This window comes from Sorex fumeus, unplaced genomic scaffold, assembly GCF_029834395.1.
Source record: "Sorex fumeus unplaced genomic scaffold, SorFum_2.1 ptg000122l, whole genome shotgun sequence".
In the NCBI taxonomy this organism is placed as follows: domain Eukaryota; kingdom Metazoa; phylum Chordata; class Mammalia; order Eulipotyphla; family Soricidae; genus Sorex; species Sorex fumeus.
The window spans coordinates 30,230,963-30,252,794 of NW_026606179.1; the positions used below are offsets into that span (position 1 = coordinate 30,230,963).

The following is a 21,832-nucleotide window of genomic DNA, read 5'->3' on the forward strand; positions in this document are numbered from 1 at the left end:
TTCTGGGGATTGAACCCAGGGCTCCTGCATGCAAAGCATATCCTCAGTCTATTGAGCCATCTCCTTGAAAAAAGGCATCCTAAAATTAAAAATAAAAATGCATAGACTACTACTCATCTAAAAGTAGATAAAAGTAGATGAAATCTTGCTTTTTGCTGCAAACTGGATGAGAGAATGTAGAGTATATGATAATCTGTACAATCTTTGCACTCAATTTTCTATAAACTAGAAATTGATTCCCCCCCTACACACACCACAATCTATTTATTAATAAAATCAGGTAAACAAGACAGAGGTTTAGTCTGGGACCATGCCCAGTGCCTGGACCCTACCTTGCAGAAGAGTTTGTTGTGTAAAACCGTGGATGCCCTCCTGGTGACCTTGCTGTATATGGTAGAGAAACAGAGTCCCACACACAGGAGGACCACAGCAATGAGGCCATACACCAGTTGGTAAAAGGGCAGTTGAGGATTGTCCAGTATGTCCCCAGGTTCCACAGTGGTCTTATTGCTCTCTCTGCTGCTGTTGGTCTTTGAGAAAAAACAGGATGTGTAGTTTAATACAAAGTACGAGTGGTCTTTCCCCTCAGTCTCTGGCACATAGATCCCCAAACATAAGGAGTTTCCTGAGTTATGGAATATGAGAAGCAGCTTTTGTTGTATTTGCTCTTGCTTCTGTTCTAGAACCAAACATCAAGTCTCCTAAGCCCCTTTGAGACTCCAGGCCATGTAAGTGTGCTTGGTGTGCTTGTGGGGAAAGAGAGGTCTGGTCACCAACAAGAAGTAGCCATGTTGGGGCTGGAGCAATAGTACAGCAGGTTTGACTTGCACGCAGCTGACCCGCATTCAATTCCCAATATCCTATATGGTCCCCTGAGCAATTACTCCACGCCAGGAGTAATTCATGAGTGCAGAGTCAGGAGTAACCCCTGTGAATTGCCAGGTGTGACCCAAAAAGCCAAAAAAAAAAAGAAGTAGTAATGTATGGAAGCTTGGACCTCCCAGCCTCATCCCCATCCTCCAGCATCATTAGTGATGGCCATGCATAAAGCAAGGAGGGTCCGAGAACCTCCAAAGTGGTGACCCATTCACACGACTAAAGGGTGATGCACACCGGCTCTACTTCTAACCCCCCTGGATGTCACTTCTTCACCTGTTGTTTTATTCCCCTTATAATAAGCCAGTGGAAGGGTTTTCCTCAATTCTGCCAGCTATCCTGGAAAGTTACCAAATGTAAGGTAAGGATCACAGAAATCTCCCCCCTCCCCCTTATTGCTATTCAGCTAAAAGGGCAGGAGATCAGAACCTGCCACTGGCATCTGAAATGTAGGACTGAGTCCTTAACTAGAGGTCCGTGCTCACTGAGCTCCTGACCTATGGGCTAGCGTGAGAATTGAAGTGAAATAAAGGAGTCTGAAGAACGGGGTAATTGGTGTGAAGGGAAAGTAAACTCTTATGTGCAAAGATAGAGAATCAATGAGGAGGCAGGGATGGGGGGGTTATTGCTATTTTTTAACTTTCAGGGTGTCCTCTCTCTGGTCCCAGAAAAGGTTCAGTAGATGGTATAAGTGAATCCCCATACACTAATCCTTTTCTGTTTAGTGTTTTTGCATTTCCCTTCCCAGTGCCTAGAGTATTGTATCTCCCATCTCTGTCCCTGAAACACTGCAGCATAAGTCTAACTGACCTATGGCTACACCACCAATCTCCCCTGAAAGCCAGCACCCCCTTGCTCGTGTTTCTATGCACCTGTGTCCCATGATAGCTGTGTTCTTTCTCTTTGCCTTGGGTTTGGGGCCCCACCTACCAGTGCTCATGACTCACCAATGGCTCTGTCTTTAGTCGAGATCCCTAGTAGTGCTCAGGGTGATCATGTCATGCTAGGGATTCTAACCAGAATTGAAGGCACTAACCCCTAACGCCTGCCCTATCTCTCTGGCCTTTCTTCATGGTGGGAAACAGTTGATTAAAACACATCATTCACTTGTTAGCAATGAATACTAGAGGGGGCCATAGGGATAGTGCAGGAAGTGAAGTACTTTCCTTGCACATAGTGAGCCCAGTTTGGTCCACAGCATTCTCTGAGCACTTCAAGGGATAATCCTCGAGCAGAGTCAGGATTAAGCCCTAAGCATAGTCTGCTGTGGCCCCTATAGCCTCAACACTTAATTAGTAAACAATATTTAAAAATAAAAGGGTTCTCCAGCAGCTTGGAGCAGAAAAGTGAACAGACTATGCGTTAATCCAGGCCATCATGTCTGCCCGGAGGGGAAAGGGTGTTGCCCCATTCGCCCTCTCCTCTCTGGAAAGAAAGATGGCAGCCGCAGGGAGCCTTGTGGAGAGCAGGTATGAGCCGGGGGTGTGGGGGCAACTAAAACCTCATGGGAAGGGGGGCGTTCCGGTCCGTCCTTCACGCCCTACCGAGGCCACCAGTTGTCCCCCATGAGCGGCTCTCCAGCACGGCCACGACTCCAGAGCACAGAAACCAATCTCTTAATTATCTGACTCTCAGTAGAAATACTTCCAGGATTAATTAGTAAAATAGCAGAAATCCAAAACCAACATTTAATTCTTGAACCCAGCTGTAGAAAGCGAATCACTTCACAATGCTTTCTCAGCATGTCTGATTTGGAGGGAGGGGGTAAACTCTAAATAATAGTGGTGCATCTTTTATTGAAACAATGAATCTAATCAAAGCACATAGAGTGTCAACTAGAATTCATCTGCCTCGCAGGCATTGGGAGGGGTGGGGGGTGGGGTTTTATTGGGGTTCTTCGTGGTAAAAAATAAGTATTGGTAAAGGGAAAGGTGTTTGATATTTGCATGACTGAGACCTAAACCTGAAAGCTTTGTAACTTTTCCCACAGTGATTCAATAAATAAATAAATAAAAAATAAAAAATAAAAATAAAAAATAAAAATAAATAAATAAATAAAAATAAAAGGGTTCTAGAGTTTCATCTCCCTTTCATTCTAGCCCTTCATACTCTCCACTGCCAGGCAGAAAAGCTTTGGACTCGGTTTCCTCTCCCTGCCCGCAGTGTCTCAGGTTAGAGAGCACCACAGGGAATCAACCCCCCCCAAACACACACCCCAATCTAAAAGTTGAATGAGAAGCACCTCAAGCTGGTGGCCACACAGGTATGTGAAGCCTGGGGCATGCAACCAGCTGCCTCCTGCTCTGCCACTGAGGTCCTAGAGTTTTCCTCTTTGCCCCACCCAAGGGCATGTGGCTTCAAATTCCAAGATGAACTCTTTGGAAGTCCCCAACACTTAAAGTGGCTTCTGTTTTGCTGACCAAGTCCTGCCTGACTCATGACACAGAAGTTAATCAAAAGGAGCAATGGAAGATCCTGGCTTGCATTCCAAGTGCCAAGTTCAAGTCTAGGATAGGTTCTTGATCCTCTCTGAGAATTACTCCTACATATGTAAAATGTGGACAGTGACACCTACCTCCCAAGGAGACTTCGAAGAGGAATCAAGGAACCTGGTATACTGTGTCTGAGAGAACTTTTTTGATACAGAATTGCATCATCAAAATCCCTGAACTGATGGACTACTAAACAGAACTAGCATGGCTTCGAGCTGCCTGCAGTACAGCCCCTCCCAAACACACACACACACACACACACACACACACACACACACACACACACACCTTGAAACTGCCTTCCTCACCTGCTGGAAGAATTTACAATTTGTTCTGAGGACTGTCGCCTGCTCTCCTTCTAGAGCATTTCCTGTAAAAACTCACATGTGTGAATACACATCTCTTACAATGTGGGGAGACAGAAGGGTCTTTCACCAGGACCTGAGAAGGCACTTTTCCTTGGAAATGGAATCTTCAGGCAGGAAAGTCAGAGCCCTGGTCTCCCAGGGATATGGGAGGGCAGATTCCTCACTGCCACAGCTGTCTGCGTCAGAGCAACTGGCATTTACATTCTCCTTTGTTCTCTTCTCTGAGCATCCCTGAACATATATAACCCCTCCTGGTCTCCCTTTAGGACACCCACATCACTGTAGGAGATCAGAGATGTGTTTTTCTGTTCTCCAGTTTTCACACCCAGTATGCTTACCTGCAGCACAGTCTTCTGGTTCCCAAGAAGTGCAGAGGCAAACTTTCATCAAAGCAGATTGAGAAGGCAAAGGACCCCCCCACCCAAGGAAAAAGTCACTAAAATAACTATCACACTCCTGGGGACTTTCTGAGGACAGAAAGCTCTTGGTTTTGTCAAGACTCACAATCAGGCAGTGCAGGCAGTGTCTGGTGGCCTCCAAGCACTTGCAACTGACCCTGCTCCCATTCCTGCACCCCCAACCAAAAATAGTACTAGGTATGGACCTATTTTTTTCCCGACTGAATTCAGGGAGCCAGAGTCAACAGGGATACCACAGATGCTCTTCCAAGCTCCCTGGGCAGGACTGGAAGGGTCTGCTGCCTGTGCTCTGGTTCTTGGAGTTTGAAGAGTCATGAGCCACCCATTCCAAAAGGCACAGAAACACTCCAGTCTCACCAGACACTCACCCCGGAGCCCTGTGCCAGCCAGTAGCTCAGCCACCAGAAGTTGAAGATTGTGAGGAAGACGACCAGCAGCATGAGAAGGAAAATCGTCATAAAGATCAAGTAACCTGGGAAGGGGAAGGAAATGCTCAGTGCCTTCAGAAGGGGCCTCACAACTCTGAGACCTCCCAGACCCCCATCAATCCTGAGAAGAGAGGGAGGATTGTGCTCCCTGGACTGGAATCCTGCCAACACTACTAACAAGCTCTGTGATTCTGGTGAGGTACCATGCACACCACCTATGCATACCAGACCCACAAATGCTAGGTTGCTCAGAAGATGAGACAAGTAAAGGGATTCTAGCATCCCCCTGCCAGAAGGTTGGCTCATAGCAATGTTCTGGAGAAGATAATTCCTTTTGTGCAGGTCCTGAGGTGCCATTCTTAAAATGACAACAGGCACTTTTGTGTAGTAAATACTAGTATGTGCTCTGAGGTAGGCATTGTAATCAACATAGGCACAATTTCTGAGTTAGAAATTCCTGTCCCTGATTTTATGGAAACTCCCAAATGTGGCACTGTCTTTAAAAGGAGAGTTAGTATGATGGTGTGTGGTTGATGCTCAAGGTAAGCCTTTGGATGACTTAATTCCTTGGTATCTTTTGACCTCCCATGACCTCACATTTACATTAAGACCCCGCTGAGGGCACAACTAGTCAGAGAGTCCCAGGCCTGGCCTGGCCTGGCCTGGCCTGGCCTGGCAGAGCTTACCTCCAGCTGCCTGGATGTAGTGGTGATAGACACTGCATTTCAGGAGCCCTTCGTCTATGTACTCCTCCTTTATGATCTTATTTTCTACCGCTGGGTCTAAATAAGGGAAGAGACAAATGGTCTGTCTGCATCACCTGCTTTTCCTCCAGGATCCTGACATCTCTGGCAAGCCTTCTGCCCCACCTCCCAGCCTTTCCCCGCTTTTTGCCTGAAGCTGTAGTGCTCCAACCACACATAACTCCATCAGTCTGTTTTCCATGGAGTCTCTGTCTGCCGAAGATAATCTTTGACCTGGACTCCAGTCTATAAAAAGGTCCATTCACACCAGTCAATAAGTCCTAGGGGCCCGAGGGTTCCCAAGAGCTTGATAGTTTAAGTGAGTCTTGTAAGTGAGCAAGCATTAGAGACTTCATCTGCTCCTCACATAGATGCTTCTATAACCTCTTTCCCCTGAGTCTTCACCCTGCCCCACATCCTAAGAGTTGTTGCCATGTGTTTGATGTTGAATTTGGTCCATTATAGATGGGTGGGTGTGGGGTGGGGGGAAAACAACAGGCCTCTAGAACACTTCTGGAGCTTTCCATGTCCAAGGACTCCCCTCTCCCTAGGAGAAGCATCAAAAACAGGCCCCTGAAAGGACTCTTCACAGTCATTGTGCAGAATCTGGAGAAAGAAATCTATTGATCAGATCACAAGGAATAGACGTTATCTTCCAAGGATCCACTGATCATGGTGGCCATCCCAAATGGTCTCAAGACAGAATTCTCTCATCCCTCAATAACCACAAATTTCTTCTAACCTATTTCCCCAAACATTATATTACCCCTTAGCTCCAAACAGAGGAAGATGGTTTGGGAGTGACAAGCCTACCGTCTTCTCAAATTGCTAGCCCTTAAATCAACTCTTTTTTCTCACGTTAACTTTTTTTGGGGTGGGACTAGCCTCCACCTGGCAGAGCTCAGGCCCTACTCCTGAGTGTTCAGCGATGCCAGGGAGAAACCAGGGCCAGCTGCATGCAAGGCAAATGCAGTACCAACCACATTATCTCTCCAACTCTTGCATCTTGTTGTGTCTGGTATTTGAATGACAAGTACCAGAACTTGTATTCAGTTGCAGCAACAAAGAAAATTAAGAAAGCAATAACCTGCTTCCAGAAAACTTGGATTTCAGAATTCTCATCATACCTGGAAACAGCCCAAGTGCTCGAGAACAGATGATTGGATAGGAAGCAATGGTACATACACACAATGGAATACTACTTGACTGTAGGAAAAAGATGAAGTCATGCAATTTGTTGGTACATGTTAAGATAAATGTGGAGAGGATCATGCTAAGTGAAATGATTCAGAGGGAGAGGGACAGAGAGAATGACCTAACTCTTATGAGGAATTGGAAGAGATAGAAGGGAATAACTAGTGTCCAAAGGCAAGAGAAATAAAGAGCAGGAGAATTGATCTTTAGTGTGAAACTTGTCATTTGGAGAAGGGTGATGGGACAGGGAAGGGACTCCTACAACAATGATAGAATGAAGTGAGAAAGAAGTGATCACTCTGAACAAGGAATGAGTTCTGAAAGAGGTAAAGTGATATGCCTGATTTCCTACTTCTAACATTACTGTATATGTCTAAAAGAAAAAAAGAAAAAAGTGCCATTACTTTTAGAGGCAGTCTGAGGAGAGGAAGAGAAATTGGAGACATTGGTGAAGGGAAGCAAACAGAAGCGAAGAGATTGGTGTCAGAACATTGTACACCAGAAACCAAATCATGAATAACCTTGTAACTTAACTCACGGTGATTCCATTACAAATAATAATAAAAATAATTTTCCATTACAAACAATAATAAAATAATTTTAGAAACAAAATTACCATCACGATACTGTGCAACCACAGGTCAATCACTTTGCTTTTTTTTTTTTGGCTTTTTGAGTCACACTCGGTTATGCACAGGGGTTACTTCTGGCTTTGGACTCAGGAATTACTCCTGGCGATGCTCAGGGGTCCATATGGGATGTTGGGAATTGAACCGGGGTCGTCCACATTAGGCAAATGCCTTACCCGCTGTGCTATCTCTCTAGCCCCAATCACTTTACTTTTATGCCTCCTCCTTGACAAGTGTTCTATAAAAGGTTGCTGCAATGTTTTTGAGACAACCCTTAACAACAAGAGCTTTCATGTCAGCCTAGAAGTCTTGCCTAGAGATACCAGAAGATACTGCCAATGATAGTAATCACAAGAAGCAGCATTGGGGATTCATAAGGTGTTTCTGAACACTTTACATCTAATAACAACATCCCAGTTACCCCCTCTACCCCCTACCAGGGAACAAATCTCTCTGTCTGGATTTGAATCTTGAGGAAATTCACTAAGCTGGAAATAATTTGGAACATCTTTCCTTCAAAAAGATTCTGCTCTTGTTTCTGTTCCCTGGAACCCAGATACTGTGACCTGATTCTAACTTTTCCTTTAATTCTGTGATCTGCCTCCTTTTGTGCCAATAAATTATTTTTTCATCCAGATCACTTTCTAATCTTTGCATCTGAAAACACTTTGGGTGATGTCAATGGGGTAGGTGTGGCACTGGGTCTTTTCTACCCCTGAGTTCATTCATCTCCACTAGAATCAAGAAATGTAAGCATTGTTAAAGTTAAGTTGCTTATGTTTTAAAGTGGGGATACCTGGATCACCCTTGACCCCAAAGTGTAGGGAGGAGAATAACAGAGAAGGAGAGAAATAGATTGGGGAAGAAGGGACAGATAGAAGGCAATAGGGGAAAACAGGAGACAAAGGGATTCAAGTAAATGGTCAGTGTAGAGGAGTGGTTTAGATATCCAAACCAGAGTCAGCAACACTGAAAACTTCAACAACCCCCAATTTAAAAATATGCCTGTCACCCAATAAAACTTATTTTTTTTTAAAAAAGTGCCTGTCAAGATGGCAAGGGATTGGCTGAGAGGGAACCTGGGAACCCTGGTGGAGAGAAAAAGACACTGGTGTTGGAATTGGTAATGGAACATAGTATGTCTAAAATCCAACTATGAGTAACTTTGTAAATCATAGTGTTTTAATAAAATTAAACAATTGTAGAATTTCAAAATTATAAAAATAGAATTAAATTGCTTGCTCACGGTTTCACAGTGGATTTTTTAAGCAGCAGAGCAGAGATTCAAATACAAAACTTGCCTTGTTTAAAAAGGGTAAGTATTTCTGTTCAGAAAAAAAGCAAGGACAAGACCTCCTGGACTTCAAGGATTGACCAAATTCAATTCTTATTCCAGTACCTTTACTCTCAACATATGGGGACTGAATGAATGTCCAGAAGTCTTGCCAAGTTTTTCATGTGTGCCACCCTAAGCTAAAGCTGCCATCCTGGCTCTGCCCCATGTGCTCAACTGGGTCCCCAACAGCACTCATTTTCAGAGTCCTTCAGACCATTGGGACGACATAATGTACACATGCATACCCCTGTAGCCCTCCGTTACTTACATGTGTAAGCTAAGCATGAGATGTTCAGTCGACTAAATAGGAAGAAAAGAAACCAAGCTGGGCTGTGGAGATAATACCATGACTATGGAGAATATAGCAGACACAGACATTCCTGCCCTGCCTCTGACTCATTACCAGAAATCTCCTTGGTAGGCTCCTCCTGGGAGTTGGCCTCGACCTGAGTTTTCACCAGCTCCTCTGCTTCCCCTGCTGTGTCCTTCATCTCAGTCTGGGAAGAAAGCACATGTCTTGAAAATGGAGGTACTTCTCCCTGGGGAGCACAAGGATAAATGAAGTAGGGTAGGGCTAGAAATCACCTGTGTGGTTTCCCGGAAGGTCTTCTGGATGAGTTGGGTGTATCGCCCTTGTTTCTGTAGAAGCTCAGTATGAGTTCCTTTTTCGCAGATTTTCCCATTTTCTAGCAAAATGATCTGGTCACAAAACTCCAAGTACTGAACAGTTAAACAAACTAGGTGTTCATTAAGCATACAAAATGATGTTCAACTTCATTATTCAAAAGGTAAATGTTAATTTAAATCCAAATAAAATCATGTCCATCCAAGAACACAGACCAAAGCAAATTCAGTAGAACATACATCTCTGTGGAAGAACCCAGATATACGAGTGAAAGGGGTAAATTGTCAGAGGATCCAGAAGGTAAAATATTAATTACACGGTATCACGGTCCTCCCGTTGTTCATCGATTTGCTCGAGTGGGCCCAGTAACGTCTCCGTCATGAGACTTGTTGCTACTGTGTTTGGCATAATACGTCACGGGTAGCTTGCTAGGCTCTGCCACGCGGGAGAGATACTCTCGGTAGCTTTCTGGGCTCTCCGAGAGGGGCGGAGAAATCGAACTCGGGTCAGCCATGTTGGCCGCTTGTAAGGCAAACACCCTACCGCTGTGCTATCGCTCCAGCCCATCAATTACACAAAAGTTTTAAATGCAGAAGGAAATTTTTTCATGTCTAAATAATCAGACAGATGTTGTACAGGCATGAAGGCATGACCAGGAGCAATGAGCAAATCTGGAGCAAACAGGAATAAAATTTGAGAGATGAGTGTTTGTTTTATCTGAGGGATAGATGCTTTCATGGGCTATCATTTGAATTGTCTTCTAAACTTTTTTATACTTAATGCCAGCAAATATAAAATTGAGATAAAAGAAGAAATGATGATGATGGTTATGGTGATATCATCCTTGGAAAGACCCTGTGAGTGGCAGTGCCATGCATGACCACTGCACTTGATCCAAGAATATGACATTTGAGGATTATTATTCTCTGGCATTTTTCATTTTTTATGTAACTTAAAAACGAGCTCACATGAAATTTTAAAGATAAAGGAAACCTTAAAATTTGGTTTTATTGGGTCAGAGAGACATGATAGAAGGCAAAAGGTTTGCCTTGCATGTGGCCAGTCACAGTTCAATCCCCAGCACCACATAAGGTCCCCCGAGCTCCAGCAAGAGCAATCTCTGAGCCCAGAGATAAGAGTCAGCCTGAGTATTAGTGGGTATGAGAAAAAACAACAAAAATTGGTTAATTTTAGCCACAGAACTCTAACCAGGAGAAAGGTACCAAAAGAAATTTGAGTTCTTTATAAAGGGCCTCAAGTTTGGGGGAATTGAAACTGAGATTAAGGGGCTTTTGTTTCTGAATGGCACCCTGAAGTGGTGGCTTTAGGGTCTACATTATCTATCTTTGTGGTCAGGGCCCCAGAAGCATGATCACCTGCAGCTGGTGGGTAACCAGGACCACTGTCTTTCCCTGCAGCATCTTCTTAATGCACTCCTCGAAGATGTGCTTCCCCACATGTGCGTCCACCGCTGACAGGGGGTCATCCAGCAGTAAGATGTCACGATCTGAGTAGACAGCGCGGGCCAGGCTGACCCGCTGCTTCTGACCCCCAGAGAGGTTGGTGCCCCGCTCCCCAATCTGTAGAGAGGCAGCCAGAGGTTAGCAAGTCTAGAGGATGGGCTCAACCTAGAGAGATCAAGCCAGCCAGGAGGGGCAACCTGAACCCCTTGCTACATACTCCTGGACACCTCACAATTAGTCTCCCCTATAATTAATTTTTTTTCAAAATTCATTTAGTAGAGAATGAAAAAGAACTGATTATCCATTAAAATTTTAGACCTCATGAATAGACACAGTATTTCTAAATCCAGATCAGAGCGATATCATACCGGATAGGGCGTTTGCCTTGCACGCGGCCAACCCGGGTTCAATTCCTCCACCTCTCTCGCAGAGCCCAGCAAGCTGCCAAGAGTATTCCACCTGCACGGCAAAGCCTGGCAAGCCACCCATGATGTATTCAACATGCCAAAAACAGTAACAACAAGTCTCACAATGGAGACATAACTGGTGCTCGCTCGAGCAAATTGGTGAACAACGGGAGGACAGTGCAGTGCTATTTCTAAATCTATTAAAACTTTAGCCACTTAGATAATAACAATGATCATGCTTTCCAAGAAACAGCCATTTTTTAAAAAATTTTTATTATTGAATCACTGTGAGATACAGTTATAAAGCTTTAATGTTTTAGTTTCAATCATGGAATGATTAAACACCCATCCCTCCACCAGCACACATTCTTCACCACCAATGTCCCCAGTATACCCCCCTTTCCAAACTTACCCCTGCCTCCATGATAGACAATTTCCCCCATACTCTCTCTACTTTTGGGCATTATGGTCTGCAATACAGGTACTGAGAGGTTATCATGTTTGGTCCTTTACCTACTTTCAGCACACATCTCCCATCCTGAACGATTCCTTCAACCATCACTGACTTAATGATCCCTTCTTTGTTCCAGCTGCCTCTCCCCCAGTTCATGAGACAGGCTTCCAACTATGGGGCAATACTCCTGGTCCTTGTGTCTACTGTCCTTGGGGTCAGTCTCATGTTATGTTATTTTATATTCCACAAATGAGTGGAGTCCTTCTATGTCTTTCCCTCTCTTTCTGACTCATTTCATTTAGCATGATACTCCCCATGTCCATCCAAATAAGCAAATTCTATGACTTAATCTCTCCTAACAACTGCATATTCCATTGTGTAGATGTACCAAAGTTTCTTTAACCAGTCATCTGTTCTCAGGCACTTGGATCGTTTCCAGATTTTGGCTATTGTGAACAGAACCGCAATGAACATATAGGTACAGATGTCATTTCTACTGTGTCTTTTTGCACCATCAGAATATGTTCCCAGAAGTGGTATTGTAGGGTCATAAGAAAGTTCAATTTCTAGTTTTTGAAGGAATGTCCGTAATGTTTTCCAGTACAGTTGGACTAGTCAGCATTCTCACCAACAGTGAAAGAAAGTCCCTTTTTCCCCACATCCACACCAGCACTGGTTGCTTTTGTTCTTTTGCATGTGTGCTAGTCTCTATGGTGTGACTTATTAGAGAGAACAATCCAGGCTACAAATCTATTTTTCTCTTACAAGGATCTTATGTGGATTGAAGATGCTGAATTCTTGTTAGTGATTAAATTACTGAAGATGTGGAAGATGGTGAACTATCAGGAATGGGCAATCAAAATGCCACTGTAGGACATGGCTGATTTTCCCAGCAGCAAATGAATGGTGGGCAGGGTGGGGCAGAGTAAGTACAAAGAGCAAAGGGGATGAATGGAAAATGTCTTGTCTTCACAGGATCTCTGGTCTTGCTCCAGAAGGAAGAGTCTGAAACTTCTCCCTGTTCCATGTTGATAAGTGAGCCGCTCGTTTTCAGTTCTGACTGTGAGTGAGCACCTGCTTCCTTACCTCAGTGGGCAGACCTGTGCACTGCTTTGAATATTCACTTTGTTTCACTGAGAAACAGAATTTGTAACTTATAAATCTACATTGTTATAAAGGAAATATAAACATAGAAATATGTTTAATTTTGTGGCTCCTTTCATTTTACTGTTTCTGTAGAATCACCTCTAGGCTAATAGCAAATTAAATTTTTTCTATGCGAATGCTTTCTGTATTAAGTTTTTGATAGCATGTGTTTCTTTGTTACCTTGAACATATTTAAAAGTAAAAGTAAAGTAAAGGCCCTCCCGTTGATCATCGATTTGCTCGAGCGAGCCCAGTAATGTCTCCATTGGAGACTTTGTTGTTACTGTGTCTGGCATATCGAATACTCTCGGTAGCTTGCCGGGCTCTCCGAGAGGGGCGGAGGAATCGAACTCGGGTCGGCCATGTTGGCTGAGTGTAAGACGAACGCCCTACCCGCTGTGCTATCGCTCCAGCCCTATTTAGAACATATTTAGTGCCAGCTATTATGTTCTAAGATTTAGGTAAATTTTCTTACTTAATTTTCACATCGAACTACCTCTCAGAAGTGAACTCTATTCCTTTCTCTAACAATGAGAAAATTCAGGATGCTGGAGCTATAATACAGGTACAGTGGGTAGGGTGCTTGCCTTGCATGCGGGCAACATGGTTTAGATCCCAGGCATCCCCCTCTGGCCCCTGAGCCCACTAGAAGTTATTCCTCAGCACAAAGACAAAAGTAAGCCCTAAAGACTATCAGGCAAGACCCCAAAATAAGCAAACAAAAAAATTCAACCACAAGGAAGTTCATAGTTTTCATAAATCACACAGCCTAGAAATACAAAGCAAATCTTAGACTACATTAGAGATCTTAGTCAAAATATGAAAGCCATAGTAATTTAGGTAACTGAATTATGTTTGACATGTTGGCATTTCTTTGCTACCAAAGGCACCAATACAAAGATCCCAACAGAGCTAGAGGGGTGGAGGTCCTTGGGAGGGGCTTGCCTCCTACCTACCTCCGTCTTGTCTCCAAAGGGCAGAATTTCTAAGTCCCGGATCAGGGAACAGCAATGGAGCACCTGCAGGTACCTGCAAAGACGGGAACTGAAGGTGACTGAACAGAAGGTTTCACAGCCTTCCCACTTGTGGAAGGGAAAGAAAGGCCTTGCATTCTGTTCCTTAAAGAGCGATAGCACAGCAGGTAGGGCGTTTGCCTTGCATGCGGCTGACCCGGGCTGACTGGAGTCGGATTCCTCTGCCCCTCTCCGAGAGCCAGGCAAGTTACTGAGAGTATCTCTCCCAGACGGCAAAGCCTGGCAAGCTACCCATGACGTATTCGATATGCCAAACACAATAACAACAAGTCTCAGAATGGAGATGTTACTGGGCCCGCTCAAGCAAATCGATGAACAACGGGAAGACAGTGCTACAGTGCTATAGCCTCTTCAGCAAATGGTGCTAGGAAAACTGGAGCCTTTTCCCATTTCCTTCCTCCCTCACATCACTTAGTCTCATGGGTATATTTCATAAATAGTTGCGCAGAATAAAAAAACACTATGAAAAATAAGTTTTCCAGACATCTTTAACTATCCATTCCTTTCCTTAGAAGTAAACACCATGACAGTTGACACTCTGTGTGTAATATGTATATTTTTAAGGATTTATATTGTTTTCATGGCACCACAAAAAGTATATTATATATGGTTACACCAAAAGGTATTTAATCAGCACCCTACTGCTGGACATTTGGGTTGCTGCATTCTTTCACTACTGTTAAAACAATGTAGCGAGAACACACTTATACTTAGGTTCTGTGTTATAAGTGAAACTATTTGTGCATAAAGATTTGCTGCACTATGGAGATGGTTCATTTTCATTTTTTAACTGTTATTTCAGAACTGCTTTCTATCTGAAAGCAGAGCAATGACAAAATGGGAGCCTGGTTGAGGGACAACTGCCCCTTGAGTCAGTGCACAGGGAAGCACAGGGCAGAAGACTGGAGACAGGGGCAGAGGCAGGGGACGTGGGAACAATTCAGACAAGATCTGCGCAGAGTGGAGAAGAGTGAAACACAAGAGCACAAAGTAAATTTAGGAGAGAGACTTTCCCCATGAGACAAGGAAGGGATCAGCGGAGGCCTCAGGCATCGCCGCAATGCACAGTTCAACAAAGTTGAGTAATAAATAAACAAAGTTGAGTAATTTGGGAAGAGGTGTGGGTGCGGGAAGAGGAAATCAGGGATCTCATGAGTTAGTACTGGACCTGATACAGAGGAGTTCACTTGACAATCAGCTGGAGATGGTCAGTTTATGCACTGCCATATCACGGGCCCTCAGGGCATGATTGCAAAATCAAGCAAACAAAGGAGGCCGAAGAGCATCTGGCCAAGAGGATAGATGGAACATTCAGGGAAGTTTTCCTAGATCCTCCATCTAATAGACTTCACTTCAATTTCCAAGTGTACGTCAGCACCTGGACTCTGGGGCCCTGAGATGGAGGAAGGCACAGGGCAAGAAGGGAGAGGGGTAAGGTAGGGGTGGGGAGGAAGGTTGTCACAGGTCATGAATCCAAACTCATTTCATTTATATTGAATTATTTCAGCGCTCCTTTTTGTGGGATCTTTTCATTCAGAAATCAGGAATTATGTCACACAGCTGAAATTTTTTTAAAAAAAAACATTTTTAGAAAGATGGTGATGGGTAATTTTAAGTCATTGCATAATAGTTGTATCTGAAGTTTCCTGAAAGAAAATGGGTTCCAGTCCTGGCACTGTCATACCTACCAGCTATGTCACTTTGATAAAATTATTTCTTAATGTCTGAGGCCTCAATGACTGATCTAGAAAATGTGTATGTACCATCTTTCTTTCACCTCAAGGTAGGATTCTGACAAAGTGTGAACACAACAAGTGTCAGGTCACTGGTAGCAGCCAGATGTCCATCTCCCCAAACGCACTCCCCCGCCCCTATGCCCCTCCCAGAAACTTACCTAGCATTGTTGTATTGGCCTCCAAGGAGGATATTTTCCCTAATGCTACCCTCAATGATCCAGGCCTGCTGGGGGGCATAAGCCAGGCTTCCGTGCACCCCCATCGAACCTTCTATCAAGTGCATCTGGAAAAGAGCGAGTCCAGTCTCAGGATAGGGGAAGAACATCAGGGGTCAGACCCTGCCTCTCTGCTCACCTGGACCCTGGGGGTTCTCTTTTGTAAAGGGGATTTCTGACTAGCTGAGGCCCTCCTGACCCAGAAGGGACATCTCTGAGAACGTGAAGCAGCAGTCAGATTCTTGCTGCTATTGGAGCCAAGGTCTGCTTTGAAGACAAACATTTGATTCCCCCTCTTATTCATCCAGTCCTGACCCTGAGCAAGCAGTGTTTTTATGCTCTTCACAGTGTGATGGAAAAAGTTCCAGGCCATCTTCATTCACCTCTGTGTATCACAAAATCACTTCTAAGGTTGAGTGCAACAATGTTATTTGGGAAATTCCCTAATTTTTTGGACTTCATGTCAACTTTGTTGGAAGAGTTCTGCTGTCTTTATCATTTAAAATAGTTCTACAAAATGTGTGTCTATGTAGATGTGGCCAAAAATATGGATGTTACCAGTGATAGAATAAATGTGGTGAGTATATGGGTCTTTATTATACCATTCTTTCTGTCTTTGTATGTCTTTTTAAAAAGAGATCCTAATCCCCACAGTACCCCCAGTTAGGACTTCATCATGCCTTTCCTTTCTTGTCCCTTGTTTCCTTTGTCTGACTTGGAACTAGGCTTTAATTCATGAGAATGCAACTTATACTGACATCTTTTTGTTTTTCCTTATTGGAAGGAAAGGGATTCGCTCCTAGAGGAAAATCGGTACCCCTCACTGCATACAATAGTGGATAGAAGCTGCTGGGAAACTTCACTATAATGTGGCTGTGGGGGAGGGCGGGGCTAGTTCCTATCCCTTCCGATCTATTATGTGACCTTGGGCAGGTCACAACTCTTGACTCTTCTGCCCATCTGGTCTTAGGGATTGTGTGATTGTTTTCAGAGTAGAAGGAAAAAAATGATTCCTGACTAACTCTCCCAGCAGACCAGCAGATGCACACCAAGCAGCCAAAATTCATGGACTCACTGGTCCCTGCAGCTGAAAACTCCAGGGCACCCTTGAGAGGCAAACAGTCCAAATACCTGCCCAGCCAAAACTAGAGTAGCTGCACCCACACCGCACCACAGCAGCCACACCAAGGGTGCAACTCTACTTCTTCACCAATACTCTTTGCAGAGATGCCAATATAAAAATAATTTCAGGTACCCAGTGTCCAGGATGAGAATTCTAGTGTATTTTGGAGTCAGGATGACTATCCTCCCTCCAAGCCCCCCATACTTCCTGAAGACCCAACAGCCATGCTCACATACCACTGCTACCACCATGTCAACTCATTCGCCCAGACCTTAGATCCTGAAGTCTCTGGACCGTGCGACTGCATATGCAGCCACGGAACTCCACCTAAAGCAACAAACAGCTTAACAAATTCTTAGACAAGGACTTCACAGCCCTGCGATCAATTATAATAATTTTCACATAAATTTGATGTCGGCAGGCAGATAGACAGTTGAAGGCCCTCTGGCAATGAAATTTCTAGGTCATTCAGAAAACAAGGATACAGAAAACAAGACCTGATAAGACCTTCAGCAGCAGACCCTGAGGAGACTGGACCCCTCCCCATGAAAAAGGGACATAAGGAAAATCCTTGAGAACCCTCAACCCCTCCCTCCCTTAATCTGATTAACCTTTGTGGTTCAGCCCAAAGAATACTCTAGAACATTCCAGACCAAGACAAGACAACCTGAGCAGATATCCATATAAAAGCTAGTCCAAAAGCCCATTCAAGGCTCCCTCAACCCTTGGAGAAGCCCACATTCTCTCTTGAGTACCCCCCCACCTCTCTCTCTCTCTCTCTCTCTCTCTCTCTCTCTCTCTCTCCACTTTCTCCCTCCTTCTGAGCAGTATGGTTTGCAATACAAATACTGAGAAGCTATCATGTTTGTTCCTTTACCTACTTTTAGCGCACAGTTCTTTTCCAGAGTCATCATTCTCAACTATCTTTGTCATTATGGTCCTTTCTCTATTCCAACTGCCTTCTCCCCCAGGCAGGCTTCCAACTGTAGACTAATCCTCCTTGCCCTTGTTTCTACTGTCTTTAGCTAACATTGTCTCTTAAAGGTATGTGGCCTCCTCTAGCTGGCTTTGAGAAGTTACCTTTATTTTCTTTCTTTCTTTCTTTTTTTAAATAATGTAGGAGTACTGCTATCTGTTCAGGTGATCTTTATTTTCATACTAATACGAAAGGTGCCAGAAAGATAGTACAGAGGGTAGAATGCTTGCCTTGCACCTGTCCAACCTTGGATTGCTCCCTAGTGCCACATATGGTTTCAAACCTTCCTGGGAGTGATTCCTAAGCACAGAAACAGGAATAAAACCTGGGCACAGCTGAGCATGGCCCGTAAACCAAAAACAAAGAAACGAACCAAGAAAAGTTCTTTATTTCAGAAAAGAACTGAAACCTTCAAAAAAGAATTGAGACCTTCCCCTGATAACTATTAGTAGCAAAGCAGAGTAGGCAAGCACTGAAAAGGGGTGAGGGTGGATTGTCAGAGACTCCACAAGGGAGAGACACCTCCCCTACACCACATATTTGGTGTTTTCAATTTATAAATTCTGTATTGTTTCTTTAAGAAAATGATGGTGTGGCTTCGGGGAACTCAGTCTTGGGAGCTTCTGCACTGACAGTGGGTGAATTTATGGAGACTCAAGTCACTTACCTCCCCCAGGATGGCTGACAGCAGACTGCTCTTGCCACTCCCTGTGTTGCCACAAACTCCTAATACGGTTCCCTGCAAAGTCAAGCACAGCTAACAGGCATTAGGACAGCAGAGCCTCCCACTTTCCCAGAACAAGCTCATTGTTTGGACAACAAAAGACACACAGAAAAGATACGTACAGGCACCCAAAAAATCCATCAGGGCTCGAAAGGAGCTTTGAGTTCTGTCTCTATCAGTGAGGTGGGGCAATCGCAAAGGAGGAAGCTATATGACAAGGTGGAGAGGGATTCACAGACTTCACAGTCCTGTCTGAGAGGGAAGGAGCCCAATACAGGAGATCTAGGACAACTCAGGGAGAAGCAGGTGCAAAGGTTTGGGGTTGGCTGCCAAAGAAGTCTCAGAAGAATAGTGTGGGTGGTGTGCAGAGAACAGAAAACAAGTGAGGGGTCAAAGGAGGGGGAGGGTGCGCAGAAAAACATCCTCGACTATTCCAAGAGCAGTGACCCATCTCAGACAGGGGTAAAGTCAGAGGATGAATTGAATCATTTGGTATTTGGGGGTGGCCCCTCCATCCTCTTGAGGATCAGTTGAGGGCAAAAATAAAAGCAGAGGCAAAAGGGACTGTTAGAGGACCTGGGAAGATTTAGTGGTGCTGGCCTGGGCAGTAGGCATCTCTGGGACAAATGCCAATGTTATACTGCAAGTAGGTGAAAAGAAAGTAAGGAGGAGAGAAAACAGGTTTGACCTGCAGGTCCTTGACAGCTGGAAGGACTGCATTTCCATCTCTTGAGATGAGGGTGGGGAGCAGGGATAGGTGGGAAGACTTTGGAGAATGTATCAGAAAGAGTTCCAGACACTCAAAAGAGTTTTGTCCTTGTTTTGTTTTTAACAAATGTTCAGGAGCAGTTAAGAAAAGGTGACACCCTCTTGATAGATCAACCAGACTCAAGCTTAGCAATGACATACTTCATTTGAGGGAAACAATGGAAGAAAGGGACTTAGTAGATATATACAGGACACTTCATCCACAAAAAGCTGAATACACATTCTTCTCAAGCGTACATGGAACATTCTCCAAGATAGACCGCATGCTGAGCCACAAAACATGCCTCGATAAAATTAAGAAGGTAGAGATTGAATCAACAATCTTCTCAGACCATAATGCGCTGAAATTAGAAGTAAATCACACACAAAAACAGAAAACTAAATCAAACACCTGGAAATTAAACAGTGCACTATTGAACAACGAGTGGATTAGACAGGAAATCAAAGAGGAAATCAAAAGATTCCTAGAAACGAATGAAAATGAGAACACGAGTTACCAAAACTTATGGGACACAGCAAAGGCTGTGTTAAGAGGAAAGTTTATAGCTCTACAAGCATTCCTCAGGAAGGAGGAGCGAGCACACATAAGTAACCTAACCTCACAGCTTAAGAGCTTGGAGAAGGACCAAAAAAAGGAGCACAACCCGAACAGGAGAAAGGAAATAATAAAACTCAGAGCAGAGATTAACGAGATGGAAACCCAAAAAACAATCCAAAAGATCAATGAAACCAAAAGCTGGTTCTTTGAGAAAATTAACAAGATCGATAAGCCTCTAGCAAAACTCACAAAGAAAGGGAGAGAGAAAACCCTAATAAACCGAATCAGAAATGAAAAGGGGGTCATTACAACAGAAACCACAGAAATTCAGAGGACCCTCAGGGAGTACATTGAGAAGCTTTATGCCACGGAACATCAAAACCTCGAGGAAATGGATAAATTCCTAGACTCCTACAGACTCCCAAGGCTGAACCAAGAAGACCTGGAATACCTGAACAGACCTACCACCATCAAGGAAATTGAAATGGTAATGAAAAGTCTCCCCAAGCACAAAAGTCCTGGCCCGGATGGATTCACTAGTGAATTCTTCCAAATCTTTAAAGAGGACTTACTCCCAATGCTCTTTAAGCTTTTCCAAGAAATTGAAATATCAAAAACACTTCCGAACAGTTTCTATGAAGCAAATATCACACTGATACCAAAAGCAGACAGAGATACCACAAAGAAAGAGAATTACAGGCCGATATCCCTGATGAACACAGATGCAAAGATCCTCAACAAACTACTAGCAAATAGAATCCAACTACTCATCAAAAAGATCATACACCATGACCAAGTAGGATTCATCCCAGGGATGCAAGGATGGTTTAACATTCGGAAATCAATCAACATAATCCACCATATCAACAAAAGAAAAGATAAAAAGCATATGATCATATCAATAGATGCAAAGAAAGCATTTGATAAGATCCAGCACCCCTTTATGATGAAAACCCTAGCCAAAATGGGTATAGAGGGGACCTTCCTCAACATAATTAAAGCCATCTACCACAAGCCTACAGCAAGCATCATCCTCAATGGGGAAAAACTGAGAGCCTTCCCTCTAAGATCAGGGACGAGACAGGGATGCCCACTCTCTCCACTGCTGTTCTATATAGTACTGGAAGTACTTGCAATAGCGATTAGGCAGGAAAAAGATATTAAGGGCATTCAGGTAGGAAAGGAAGAAATCAAGCTCTCACTATTCGCAGATGATATGATACTCTACTTAGAGAACCCAATAACTTCCACCAAAAAACTCCTAGAAACAATAGACTCCTATAGTAAAGTTGCAGGTTATAAAATCAATACCCAAAAGTCCATGGCTTTCCTATACGCAAACAGTGAGAGAGAAGAAAGCAACATGAAAAAAACAATCCCATTCACAATTGTGCCCCAGAAAATCAAGTACCTAGGAATCAGCTTAACTAAGGAAGTAAAGGACCTGTACAAAGAAAACTACAAAACGCTACTTCAGGAAATAAAAGAGGACATGAGGAAATGGAAAGATATCCCCTGCTCATGGGTCGGGAGACTTAACATTGTCAAAATGGCAATACTACCGAAAGCATTGTATAAATTCAATGCAATCCCTATAAGGATACCCATGACATTCTTCAAAGAAATGGAGCAAACACTCCTGAAATTTATATGGAACAATAAGCCCCCACGAATAGCTAAAGCAATTCTTGGGAAAAAGAAAATGGGAGGAATCAACCTCCCGAACTTCAAACTGTACTACAAAGCAGTAATAATTAAAACAGCATGGTACTGGAACAAAGGCAGAACTGCAGACCAATGGAACAGGGTTGAATACACTGACATCTCCCCTCAATCATATGCTCATCTAATCTTTGATAAAGGTGCAAGTAATGTGAAGTGGAGTAAGGAAAGCCTCTTTAATAAATTGTGTTGGCATCACTGGACGGCTACATGCAAAAAAATAGGCTCAGAACTCTGCCTAACACCATGTACAAAAGTAAGATCAAAATGGATTAAAGACCTCAACATCAGACCAGAAACCATAAGGTACATTGAAGATAAAGTTGGCAAAACCCTCCATGACATTGAAGCTAATGGTATCTTCAAAGATGCCACACCACTGGCCGAGCAAGTGAAAACAGAGATAGATAAATGGG

The 21,832-nt window shown here is 43.7% G+C and overlaps 1 protein-coding gene across 1 annotated transcript in view; it reads right to left on the bottom strand.

Annotated features, from left to right (window-relative positions):
* ABCC11 (ATP binding cassette subfamily C member 11) overlaps window positions 1-21,832 on the bottom strand; it is a 67,118-nt gene that overhangs the window by 20,245 nt on the left and 25,041 nt on the right. The window contains exons 11-19 of the mRNA XM_056136105.1: window positions 18,332-18,403; window positions 15,509-15,633; window positions 13,537-13,609; window positions 10,487-10,690; window positions 9,071-9,205; window positions 8,889-8,982; window positions 5,270-5,365; window positions 4,524-4,627; window positions 333-530 (exon numbers count right to left, since the gene is read on the bottom strand). Of these exons, the coding sequence (XP_055992080.1) occupies window positions 333-530; window positions 4,524-4,627; window positions 5,270-5,365; window positions 8,889-8,982; window positions 9,071-9,205; window positions 10,487-10,690; window positions 13,537-13,609; window positions 15,509-15,633; window positions 18,332-18,403 (1,101 nt within the window). The remainder of the gene's footprint in view (window positions 1-332; window positions 531-4,523; window positions 4,628-5,269; window positions 5,366-8,888; window positions 8,983-9,070; window positions 9,206-10,486; window positions 10,691-13,536; window positions 13,610-15,508; window positions 15,634-18,331; window positions 18,404-21,832) is intronic.